This window comes from Gavialis gangeticus, unplaced genomic scaffold, assembly GCF_001723915.1.
Source record: "Gavialis gangeticus isolate Ggan-Ray unplaced genomic scaffold, GavGan_comp1, whole genome shotgun sequence".
Classification (NCBI taxonomy): domain Eukaryota; kingdom Metazoa; phylum Chordata; order Crocodylia; family Gavialidae; genus Gavialis; species Gavialis gangeticus.
In genome coordinates, this window is record NW_017729031.1 from 51,873,496 (window position 1) to 51,885,647 (window position 12,152).

At 38.5% G+C, this 12,152-nt stretch overlaps 1 protein-coding gene across 1 annotated transcript; it reads left to right on the top strand.

Moving 5' to 3' along the window:
• The first annotated feature begins 1,343 nt into the window (after positions 1-1,343).
• Positions 1,344-11,212, top strand: G6PC2 (glucose-6-phosphatase catalytic subunit 2). The gene is made up of 5 exons (XM_019522757.1): positions 1,344-2,364; positions 2,751-2,860; positions 6,244-6,355; positions 7,256-7,371; positions 9,520-11,212. Exons 1-5 carry the CDS (start codon positions 2,147-2,149, stop codon positions 10,029-10,031), a joined length of 1,068 nt encoding a protein of 355 aa, XP_019378302.1. The 5' UTR covers positions 1,344-2,146; the 3' UTR covers positions 10,032-11,212.
• The last annotated feature ends 940 nt before the right edge of the window (positions 11,213-12,152 follow it).

Genomic DNA, 12,152 nt, shown 5'->3' on the forward strand with positions numbered 1-12,152 from the left:
ACCCTCCTCTGCTGCCAAATGTCCAAACCCCTCCCACCATGCAGCAGGTTAGAGCTAGGTCATGCCCTCTCCCCCCATCTTCATGGGTGGCTGAGGCCAGGCCGCACCCCTTCCTCTAGGCTGGATGGGGCTGGGCCATGCCTCCTTTCCCCCATAGGGCTAGGCTGGGGCTAGCTCAAGCCCCCTTCACTCCTCCATGGAATTGGGTCAAGCTTCCATCCCCTGTGGGGCTGGGATGGGGCTGCACCATGCCCCCACCCTTCCCACCACCATTGCCACAGGGCCATGTTAGAATCGGGATGTCCCCTGTCCCCCTCTGCATGGCTGGATGTGGCCCTGTACCAAATCAGGATCATAATCTGGATGCAGCCCATGGATGGTTCAGCACTACCCAAAAAGGTTGAGAGCCACTGACTCACAGTGTTCCTGCTAGATTACATGGGAGAATGAACGGATGCAGTATGCCAGAATTGAGTTGTTTTGGCAGAGCTGTTTAGGGAGGACTTGAGAGCACCTGCTTAGCCTTTGAATCACTATAGTCCAGTGCTGCTCAAACTTTTTGCCTGGCAAGTCAGATGGGCAGTGCCCGATCCATCTACAGGCCAGATCCAGATGGTGGTCCAGTGCCTGAGGCAGGTGTGGCAGGCACCATCTGGCCATGTGGAGAGGGGGGGGGGTAGTCTGGCCCCAATCCAGCCACGTGGTAGAAGGAGGCTTGGCCCAGTCGCAACCTGGACTTTCAGGAAGGGGAAGGAGGCTAGACCTAGCCCCACAGGGGAAATGGGCATGGCCCAGTCCTGATCTAGCCAAGTGAGGGAAGGGGCTTAGCCTGGTCCCACAGTGAGGAAGGATGTATGGCCCAACCTCAGTCTAACTGTTCAGGGGAAAGGGGCATGGCCCAGCCCCGATCCAACTGTTCTGGGGAGCCGGGGGAGTGGCCTGGGCTAATTGGCCACTCAGTGGGGAAAGAGGCATAATTTATTACCAATCTGGCCATGTGGGGCTTAGGAATCTGGTAGAGGACAGAGGTGTCAATATTAATTGCCACTGCTCCCCCACCACCAAATTTCTCAACCTATAAAAAGTCCTATGGGCCAGATGCCATGGCTCTGTGGGCTGCATTTGGCCTGCAGGCTGGAGGTTGAGCACCCCTGCTCTAGTTAGTACCGTTATTCTTCCATGTTAATTTATACAAGAATTCAGTCACAATGGGCATGTCTACACATTCACTAATGTGCCATAATTACGGTGCATTAAGTTCAGTACCTGTAATTACAGGTACTACCTTAATGCACCATAACTGGCACTGCTATGCATTAGCACCGGCACACACTTTTTTTGTGACCCTAATGCTCAGTAGACTAATTCTACTGCACATCAGCACATTAGCATGGGTTTTTTTCCTGTCATGCTAATGCTCAGGAGAATGAGTCTGCTGTGCTTGAAGCATTTTGTGTAGACACGCCCAATGTGTCCTTGATTACAAAGTCTCTTGTGCAAAGGAAATAATTGGTTACTTTTGATACTTTAAGCAGATTTGCAATTTAGAAAATGATCCACCATTTACTTTTTTATTTTTGCATGCTGATTGTATTTAACCACGCCTGAATAGTTGTTCTATGGTAAGGAATAATTCAGAACAATAGACAAATTTTATTTAAAATTAAAATAGCTTAAATGACTCTTTGGATAAGAGCAAATTATTCACCTATCCTTTCTATAACGGCAGCATTTAATCAAGCATACACATTGCTAATGTCCACTCTTCAGACAAATGAACTGTGTAACAATTCAAGCAAACATGTTCCAACTGTTCACACAAAGCATTGCATAAGACGTGTATTGCGTTTCCACAAAGCTTTCCCCGCAATTTGCTGCTGAGCACTATGCACATCACTTAGTTTCCCCAATTAAAAATCACAAACAGAAAAAGCTTTCCAGCATTAACTGATCTGTGCTTTCTCAGAGATGTGGAAAGTCACATGCTTCAGGAACGGCCAGACACATCATTCTGGTACAATATAAAGGCAGTGTAAATCACTGTCTCATTTTTCATAACTCAGCTTCCATGGTTCTAATTTTGTCATTAGAAGCGAAAGGTTAAAGGAGCCGAACTTTTCTTTCAAGCATATTTTAACCAATAAAGATGGATCTCCTTCATAGCAATGGTGTGCTTATAATTCAGCATTTACAGAAGAATTACAGGGCTTACCAGGACTTTCTAAATTTCATGTCCCATGTTGGAGATCCTCGGAATATATTTTCAATTTACTTCCCACTTTGGTTCCAGCTTAACCAAGTGGTTGGTACTAAAATGATATGGGTGGCAGTCATTGGGGATTGGTTCAACCTTATATTTAAATGGTAAGAAATTGTGATTCTTTTAAAATGTTGTATCTCTTATGATGCAGGTTTCTAGATGTCTCAAGATTATACTCCCTCCTATTACATACAAATGTAAATATGTAGTTTTGCCATGTGTGTGTGTATATGTGTGTGTACATATATATATATATATATATATATATATATATATATGTATATGTACACACACACAAAGATTGAAAATTCATTTTAATGGGACTATATCATATTTACACAGCAATTTTGGTAACAAGAACATTGTATAATTTTTCTAGCAACATACATTTTGTATGTAGTATAAAGTGAATTACCATGCTTTGTTTGGTTCATCTTACATTAGGACATCTTTATTGTATTTATGTTTATACTATTGTCTCTTTCATCAGGATTTTATTTGGCCATCGTCCCTATTGGTGGGTCCAAGAAACAATGATCTATCCCAATCAATCCAGCCCATGTCTTGAACAGTTTCCAATAACATGTGAAACTGGTCCAGGTAAGGCCTGTAGGCAGTTTACATTTTTCTAATGTTGAAAATAATATCTCAGGAAGCAGAAGACGCAAAGATATTGATTATAATGTAAATTGATATAATTGATGGAAATCAAGTATCAGAATATGAGTGCCAGGGCTCAGTGTTGTAAGAGCCTCAAAACACATCAGTGTAAGCAATAAGAGGGCAACTCTGTATTAAGAGATGTGACAGGTAGTCTATGAAGATCTCAGAATATCTAGTTCATGGACTGGAAAGAAATGTTATTTCATTGTCTTTAACCTATAGAGAGGCATCACTTTAAAATGGCAGTTATTAGAAAGATCAATACTAGATGGCTATTTTTTGAAAAAATACATCACAGCTCCAGAGCTGTTGATCCATGTTTGCTGTGATGACTTCTCCGAGGTAATTCTTTTCCAAATAACGTCAGCTTGCAGTGAGGAGTTATACTAGCAGATTCATTGTGAATTAGCAGACTACCTGGATGCAGTTTTGTCAGCAAAATAAGTGGGCCAGAGAACTATATTGATATCTAGAGATCTCCATTGCAAGATCAATCTGGATTAGGATAGATGAATCCCAGAGAATTTGAGGTTTCTGAAATATTGCAATAATTTTCAGTGTTACAGGACTGGTACACATTTGTGATTTTTTCCCCCCTTGGAACTTAAAATCTTAGTCCATAATTTCCTTTACATCCCAAATGATTCCATTTGAAAAACAGCAACCTCCAATCTAACTATTGTGTTACCTGTTACTATATTACCTGCTACCTACCACTCTTCCTAAGAGCTGTAATCTGGCTCAAGAGAGTACCTTAGATATATTTTTCCCCACACAGGATTGTTCATTCAATACCTTCTCTGCTTCTTTTGTCATATTCTGTCTTAACTGGAATGCAAATCTAATACCGTCCAAATCTCAAATGGACTTCAAATCCATGAAGTTTGAAATTAGTTAGCCAAAATCACCACTGTCTTCTGAAGAGCAGATTTCACATGATTACACAGACATAATTCTGCCTCCTGAAATAATGGATTTTTCTACTATATGAGAAGCAGTAAATGTAATTAATGTGCTTTGTCCACTGTCAGTGGAGTGGCTTTAACATGGAATGCACTTTCATTTTTATTAGCAAGACATTACATCATAATTTACTGTAATTTTGAATAAGAGACTGGAGCGGTTCTGTCTGACTGGTAGTTTGCGCTATCTGCTGTATATGAGGCTGTGCTATCAGCTTTTAGGGTTCTTCTTTGATTCAATTACAAATTCACTTGGGACCAAATTTAAGGTGCTCTACTCCCCATCTCCTTGGCAATAATTTCAGAAGTGAGGGCACTTAGCACCTAATCAGTATTGCCAGATAGCAATCATTATGTTTCATTGCTATCTGATGTAACTGGGGGCTTCTTTCTTCCTGCATAAAAGGAGCCACTGCTGTTTTTACTCAGGATAGGCTTTTGTCAAATGTATTACATATATTTTTTTAAATCTGAAGCTTAAATTAAAAGACTAGAGCAGCAGGTATTATACACTAACATGAACATTACAGAGGGGAAAAAAACATAAAATTGTGTAAAGCCACTGTAGCCAGCTCCATACTATCCTTTCACAGCCCTGTTCCCCCAGGGGAAGTTAGGAGCAGAGAGGTGTGTCAAAGGTGTGAAAATGAGGGAGCAAGAGTGTATGGAGCTCACTGAACACCACCCAGTGGTTCGTCCCAGGGGGGACCATTTTCAGCTGATACACACTGCAGTGGCTGTTAGGTTCTAGGTTTGATCTTCTGTATTGTAGCAGGAATGATGTCCAATACAGGACCATGCAAGGAACTGAAGAGGCATAACTCTTGTTTGCAAATCTGATGCAGGAGAGAATCTAGCACCTGGTAAGATAGGGAAAATTGCCACAATAACTTTATGAATTACTTCCCTACCATTATTCCAGCGGGGTTTATTTTATTGAGAGTCCCTCCATATGTGCCTAAAATTCTGTTCTTCTCCATATTGCCTACATTTATTTGAGCATTGATTCTGTTAGATCTGAAATATTATAAGATTTAAAATATATATTGAGTCTCCACATATAGCTTCTCTATGAAAGTGGTAAGTCATTTCAAAGATATTAAAACATTATTTCATGGTAAGGGTTATATTGATTTTCCCCCCTAAGACAATCTGTATTTTTTTTATTTATTCATTCAACTTTTTGAGTATTGCATAAAGTAATCTCCTTTCCTCCAACATACAGGAAAATATTTCTTTTTTATGTCTATTAGAGTCTACCAACAACATACTTGTTATTTACATTGTAGTGCTACTATTGTTTATTTATTATAATATTAATATAAGTTGGAACTCTCTTACAATTGAGGCAATGGATAGAAAAGTAGTTTCAAAGGACTGACACCTGAAATTGCTCCAATGGATTATTTTTCCTTTAAAAATGACTAGTAGAAGCAGATAATTGCCCACTGCTTCCTAATTACAGTATGTATCTGTCTTGGATCCTTTAACTGTATTTCAGATACTTGGTGACTTAGATCATAATCATAATACAACGTGATTCTGTTTCTGTGAAGAAAATCTCAGACTGGTACAATATTTTAGGGAATGGCAGCCATCTCGACACCTATCTAATCCTTGTGTGTGAATCTTGCATCACATGCCAAAATGTACTTTAATCGGGGTTCTGGTACTATTAATACCATATCAAGTTAAAAAAGAGTTAATATTCTAGTACCATCATTTACTCTATTAGATGTGTTGCTGCTTCATATATATCTGTAAATCTAGTTAGAGATGTCTCTAACCACTTTATTAGACAGCATAACCTGAGGCATATGCAACATTTAACCCAGTCCTTGCAGCACCTTATTTTTTTTAGCACAAAAGTATGTACATGCTCAAATATGTCTATTTTTCATATATCCTTTAGGTTTTTAGAAAGGCAAAGGGAGTTTAAGGTGTTTACCTCTGATAATGTTATCATTCTACTAATCCGTAAATAACAGTGAAAACCTTCTGTTTCATAAGATTTCTTTTGTCCAAATCCAGTTCAGAAACAAAAATGAGAAATAAAAAATTAGATATTTTTAACATCATTTCCTCTCAACGTGGTAAGTCATGTTAATGTAAGGTTGGGAAATCATCTGCTACTCTCCTAATTCAAGCTCTGAATTGTCTATGAATGATTTTTCTGAACAGTTCATGTATGCAGGATGCCCAGACCTATCTTTTAAGAAGCCAAGAAGGTTTCAGTAGGATTTTTTACGTTTACTCTTTTTGAATTATTATTTGAAGAATTACCAAGGGTTATTTTTCTATATTCCAAATTTCTATTTATGACTTTTGAGTTAAAATATTCTTTTTTGTTTTTGATAGGAAGCCCCTCTGGCCATGCAATGGGATCTTCTTGTGTCTGGTATGTAATGGTGACAGCAGCCCTTAGTTACACAGTAGGACAGACAAGTAAATCAGCAGTTACCCTGTACAGGTCAGTGCTTTCTGCTATTCTAAAACCTATATTTGATAGATGGGGGTGGGGTTGATTAATGTTATTACAGGAAATATTTGTGATACCTCTTTTACCCAGTTAGCTTTGAGTTTTTAAAATGTCTTTATTCCGATTGGTTTCAGCGAAAAAATCAGAATGCAGAGAAGATTAATATTTTTCTTTAGGGTAACATCTTATTCTGTCACTGCCATTGCATTAAGATAGGTATATTATTTGCTCCTACTCAAGGATGTGGGAGCAGCATCAGTTTGATAATATTGGAAGTCCTGATTTACATTCACTTTCTCTTTTCTTTTGATCTATCAGTTTAATGCATTAAATATGTCCCTTTGGGAGCAGTCCCTCATGTCTGGTTATGAAGAAAATGCACATAATATTGCCACACTTCCCCACAATTGATATGTTGTGTTGTTATATGTGAAGGTTTAAGATTACCTCTGTCATTGTCCTCCTTACCAAAGTTAAAATGGTTGTTATCCTAGTGAGTGAACCTTTTGACTACATTAATGATTTTTTCAGGTTTAATAGGCCTTCATGATGACAAACATGGAAAATACGTGTCGTTTTAACTTTCCATTGATGTCTAACAGCTGAAATAAAGGGTCTAATCTTACATCTTAATATATTCAGGTCTGATTCTTCAGTCCTTAATCAAGCAAAATTCCTATTGAAGTAAATGGAATTGCCAGATCAAACACTTTTACTGTCAGCATCATTTCAGTGGTTCCAGTTTTTAATAATCTCTATAAATTTTTTGAACTTGTAACTGTGATTGCTAAAAATAAATGGTTAGGAAGGAAGAAATCTATGAAATATGTTTAGGATGTTTGTATTTCATACAAAAAATAAAAATCTTATGTAAGTTCTTTCTTCTCACAGAATGACCTGGTCATTCCTTTGGAGTGTTTTTTGGATTATTCAGATCAGTGTGTGTATCTCTAGAGTGTTCATAGCAACGCATTTCCCTCATCAAGTTATTTTCGGAGTAATGGCTGGTAATGTTGATTATATTTTTTTTCTACTCAATGTATACCAAATCTAAAAATGTGTTTTAAGGTTTCCAAAACCAAACACATTTAAATGGGATTTTAATAGTAATAACGAAACTGTGTCTGTAGAGCTACACACTTCTCTGGGACAAGTCACTTTGAAAACTTTAGCCCTGCCTAAATCACATTTTTTAAATTGGCTTAGGCACTATACATGTGGACTGTCTGTACATGTGCTTGGAGGTGGGAGATGGGGGGCATTTTAATTAAACCATTTCCCGATCGGCTGCTTTAATTAAAATGCCTCACTGTCACATGTATTAAGCCCCAACATGTTTAAAAATGGCTGCAGGATGCTTTATCTAAACCTCATTCAACAAGATTGAGTTAAAGCACCCTGTGATCATTTACAAATGTGTGGGGGCTTAGTGTGCTAATTACAACACCAACAAGCATGTTTATAGGCAGTCTTAGGAGCCTGAGTTGCACTGACTTGCTGTGAGCCCTAGGCTTCTACCATTTAGACACTTTCTCCGCAAGTGGGGTGGGGGCTGCTTTAATTAGAGGGGCTCTGAGAGCCACTCTAATTAAATGCCCAGAACATCTCATGTATCAGCATCTTCATGCTTCAAAATGGTGGCAGGGGCACCTTATCTACAGCTCATTGAATGTCACCCCCTGCCACCATATTGAAATGGGGATGCTGATATACAAGATGCAGGAGGCTGCTGGAGCACAGTAATTGCCACACTCCAACATGCTGGAATTACAGCACATCAGAGCAGCCTCCCTGCTCATGTATAGGCACCCCTAGATACCAATCTGAAAGGGGCATTTAAGACATTTTACAAATGTTCCTTTTAGGCTATATCTGATCTTGGAGAGAGTGAGTAGAGCTTTGAGCCCAAGTGCTGTTCCTTTCCCAAGCAATTTTTCTTGCAGAAATCAGCATAGATAGTATTGATTAAATAGTTTGTAGCCCATCTCTGTTCCTCTTCACAGCCAGGAATGGGTGAAAGGAAGGAGGAGTGAGAGCGGTGAGAAATATCTCACCCTCTTCCAAACTTAGAAAAGGAGAAGGAATGTTCTTGGCATATGGGAGATAGAATAAAGGCTTCATTGTAAGCATGTTGTGATCACAAGTACAAGAGAGAGAAGATAGGAGGTAGGGTAATTTGATTAAGCACTGACCATAGTGATAAAGTCCACCTGCTGGCTGACTGAAGATAAAATAAGGTTAAAGACAGAAAGGCAAAATCAATAGTGTGGCTGAGCAGGCTTGAATACATTGGGCCAAATGAAATAATAAATGCCAAAACAAATAGAGCAATGAGTTAATAATCTTTAAGACCTACAAATAATAGTACTTGGGTCACTGGAACTGATTCCCTATTGGTTTATGCTGATCACATTGCCCTAGAGTCACTTGAGTCATTTTTTGCCATTCAGGATCTCTGTAACTGGTTCCTCTATGAGAACAGGGTTTGGTCAGAAACATAGGGATGATAAATCATGTTTCTCTGTGGAACAAGATTTGGCAGGAGAAGCCACAAGAAATAAGGGAAGACAGGCTTGATTCCTTATAGGAGCAGGGAGTTGCAATCTGTGTCATGGAACAGCCTCTGAGGATAGGCTTTTCTAGGGAAGGACACCTCTAGTTGATATCTGTTATTCCACAGGATTTCTGCTAGGAGATACTTTGGGAGCTGTAATGAAAAAGGGCATTGACTATGTGTTGTAGCAAATTTTTACATCCTTTATAGGCAGACTTTTTATTGCAAATACAAAACCGGTATTCAGACATGAGAGGAAGAATGGCTTGTTTGGATGTGTTAATGAAGTTTAGTGTGTAGAAACTACAGACCTTTTTCTGAAAAATTGGTTCTTGACATTTACAGAAAGAAGTGGACCCATTATTTTGAACTGGTGGGTTTGGAGAGGAATAAGATTTTACAGTGTGGTTTGAAGTGGTAAAAAGTATATATAACACATGAATATAGATAGATATTATTACCACACATATGTGAAAATATGTAAAATATTTATCTTTATAAAGTGGTTGTAGTTTTAAAATTATATCCTAGAAGGTATAGCTTCTGGTATGTCCAAGACAGAGTATAGCTCCTAATACAGTACTGCATTTCTAATTCACAGGAATGTTGGTGGCAGAAGCATTTGAACATACCCCTGCTATTCAGACAGCAAGTTTGAGAACGTACATCAAGATAAATCTGTTTCTATTTATTTCTGCTCTTAGCTTTTATCTGATTCTCAAATTCATTGATATTGACCTTCTGTGGTCTGTTCCAAAGGCAAAGAAATGGTGCGCCAATCCAGACTGGATAAACATTGACACAACTCCATTTGCTGGACTCGTGAGAAATTTGGGTGCACTCTTTGGGCTAGGTCTTGGCATTAATTCTGAAATGTTCATCAGGAGCTGCAAAGGTAAAAATGGATATAAGATAAGTTTCAGAATATTGTGTATTGCTGCTTCTTTAGCTACACTGCAGCTGTATGATTTTATCAAGATACCCACACACACTGAGTATTTGTTTTATGCTCTATCTTTCTGTAAAAGTGCAGCCATTCCGCTAACTGTTGTTGCTTTGGTTCCATACTGCATACATTTGTTAATGAAGCCAACTGAAAAAAAGCTGAACTAAATGTACATTCTGAATGATCTGAAAATATAACGGTGCTTCTGGATACAAGCAGTGTTCTATGAGCCACTTCAAACATGATCATTTTACTACTTCATTATGAATGCTGGTGGATGCCAATACATATTTGATGTTTTCCTTCCATGTCCCACAGACAAAAGCAGCACAGCCAGGAATGACATTGTTATGTTAGGAACACTGATTAGCTATCACTAGAACCTCGTTCTTGGAATGTATTACAGTATGGTTTTACAGTATTATCATATGGTTTCCTGATATCACTGTGGGTATGTCACTGCTTGGATATGGGTTTGGTTTTGCCAAAGCTTTGTGGGTCTTTACTTATTCTTCTTCAACTAGATGGAGCTTCATTTTCTGAGTGTACATAGTGTCATTGCACTTCCCATTTTATGTATATGAATACTGTATGTTAATCTGCTAGAAAAAGATGTGTGATAAAATCACACTTAGCTGCACAAACACAACCATACACCAGGGTAAAGTTCTACGTACTCTGCCAATAACATTAAAAGGTTGTGTTTAGATTTTACTTACAGTGCTTCCTGTGTGAAGCATCTTATGCTTATTCTTTCCTGACTCAATTTATTATTTAAAAGATCAATCTGGAACAATTTAATTTAGACCTGCTGATTTTATTTCTAGGTTATCTCCAAGGCAGATACTATTTCATTTATGTAATTTTTTCATATGTTCTTTAAAAAAAATCTATTGCAAGATATTGAATGCTAAATTATTACATATTCAACTTTGTGGAAACTCCTGAATGTGGTATATTAAATCTGTGTTGTTGGCCTATATATCTACACAGAATTAAGCAGTAAAATTCAATTATTCTCAGTCACATCTTAAAGAATATTGTACATGTTCCTGTCTTTTAAATTTAAATAAGTCTAATAATCTCATTTTACAAACCAGAATTATCAGTGACACTAGTCAAGATAATTCTATGTTAGTGATGAAAAAGTAATAATTGTAATATGTTAAATGTAACATTCAAATATGAACTGTGCTGCTTAACCTGATGCTGCCAATTATATTCCCTTTCTATATTATAATGCATCTCATATTGCATATGGCTTTAAATAGTTCATAATCCATGTAATTCCTGTATCTGATGCCCTCTGTTTGCTGAACTGAGCAATATAATGTTGATGCCACCTTAATACTGACAACTTACATAGCTTTTCTGTAACTATGCCAGCCTTAAACTTTAAAACTTATAGGGCTTTGCAGGTGCTACCCAATCTATGATATTGTGGCAGTGAGGTTACCCAGGTACACCTGAAAGGATGGTCTGCAGACCTCCACTTATTTGTATGATGAATGAAACAGAAGATTCTGGCTTGCCTGAGGCAAAACAAAAGACAGCTTTGGGTTGGCCCTTGGCTGTTGAGAGTGATCAAAACTCAAAAGACTGGCAAAGATAAAACTGGTTTCCTTATTTTAAAATCAATCTGGATTAAAACCCCTTTGATGGAACACTTTCCTCTACACAGCTGCAGGAAACAGTGTGTTCAGAAAATCCATGTACTATGAAAGAATGAATAAAGACCGCAGTATCAGCTGTGTAAATAGTAACATCTAAGCAGAACATTCACCTTCTGCTCCTGGTAGTGAGGATACTCAGCAACTCACAGTGGGCTAGCCAAGGAACCATTGACCCTAAAAAGAGCTTTACTGTTTGCTGGTATGGTCATATGAAACACTGACCATTGGCCTCCTTGGTACAATGTTGGGTTGGCAATTTATGGCTTGCAAGCTGAATCTGACCCAGCCTATGACTGGAGAGGTCTGATCTGGCACAGAGAATTAGGATTTTGTGAAGTGGGCCCTATTTGATTCGGATTCGGCCCAAATCAGGGACTGTGATTCGATTTATTGATTTGGATCGCTGTCCCTGATTCGATTCAGTTGAATCCGAATCTAAAGATTCAATGTTGATTTGGAGAATCAGTGATTCAGACATAGACACAGCTTTAAAAAAATTTTCTACATACCTTGAGGTAGCAGGCGCGGCTCGTGATTGCTGCAATGCTGGGGCACATGGAGCATCCCATGGGAATGGCAGGGGGGGTCCTCCATGTGCTTGGCGGTGAACCCTGA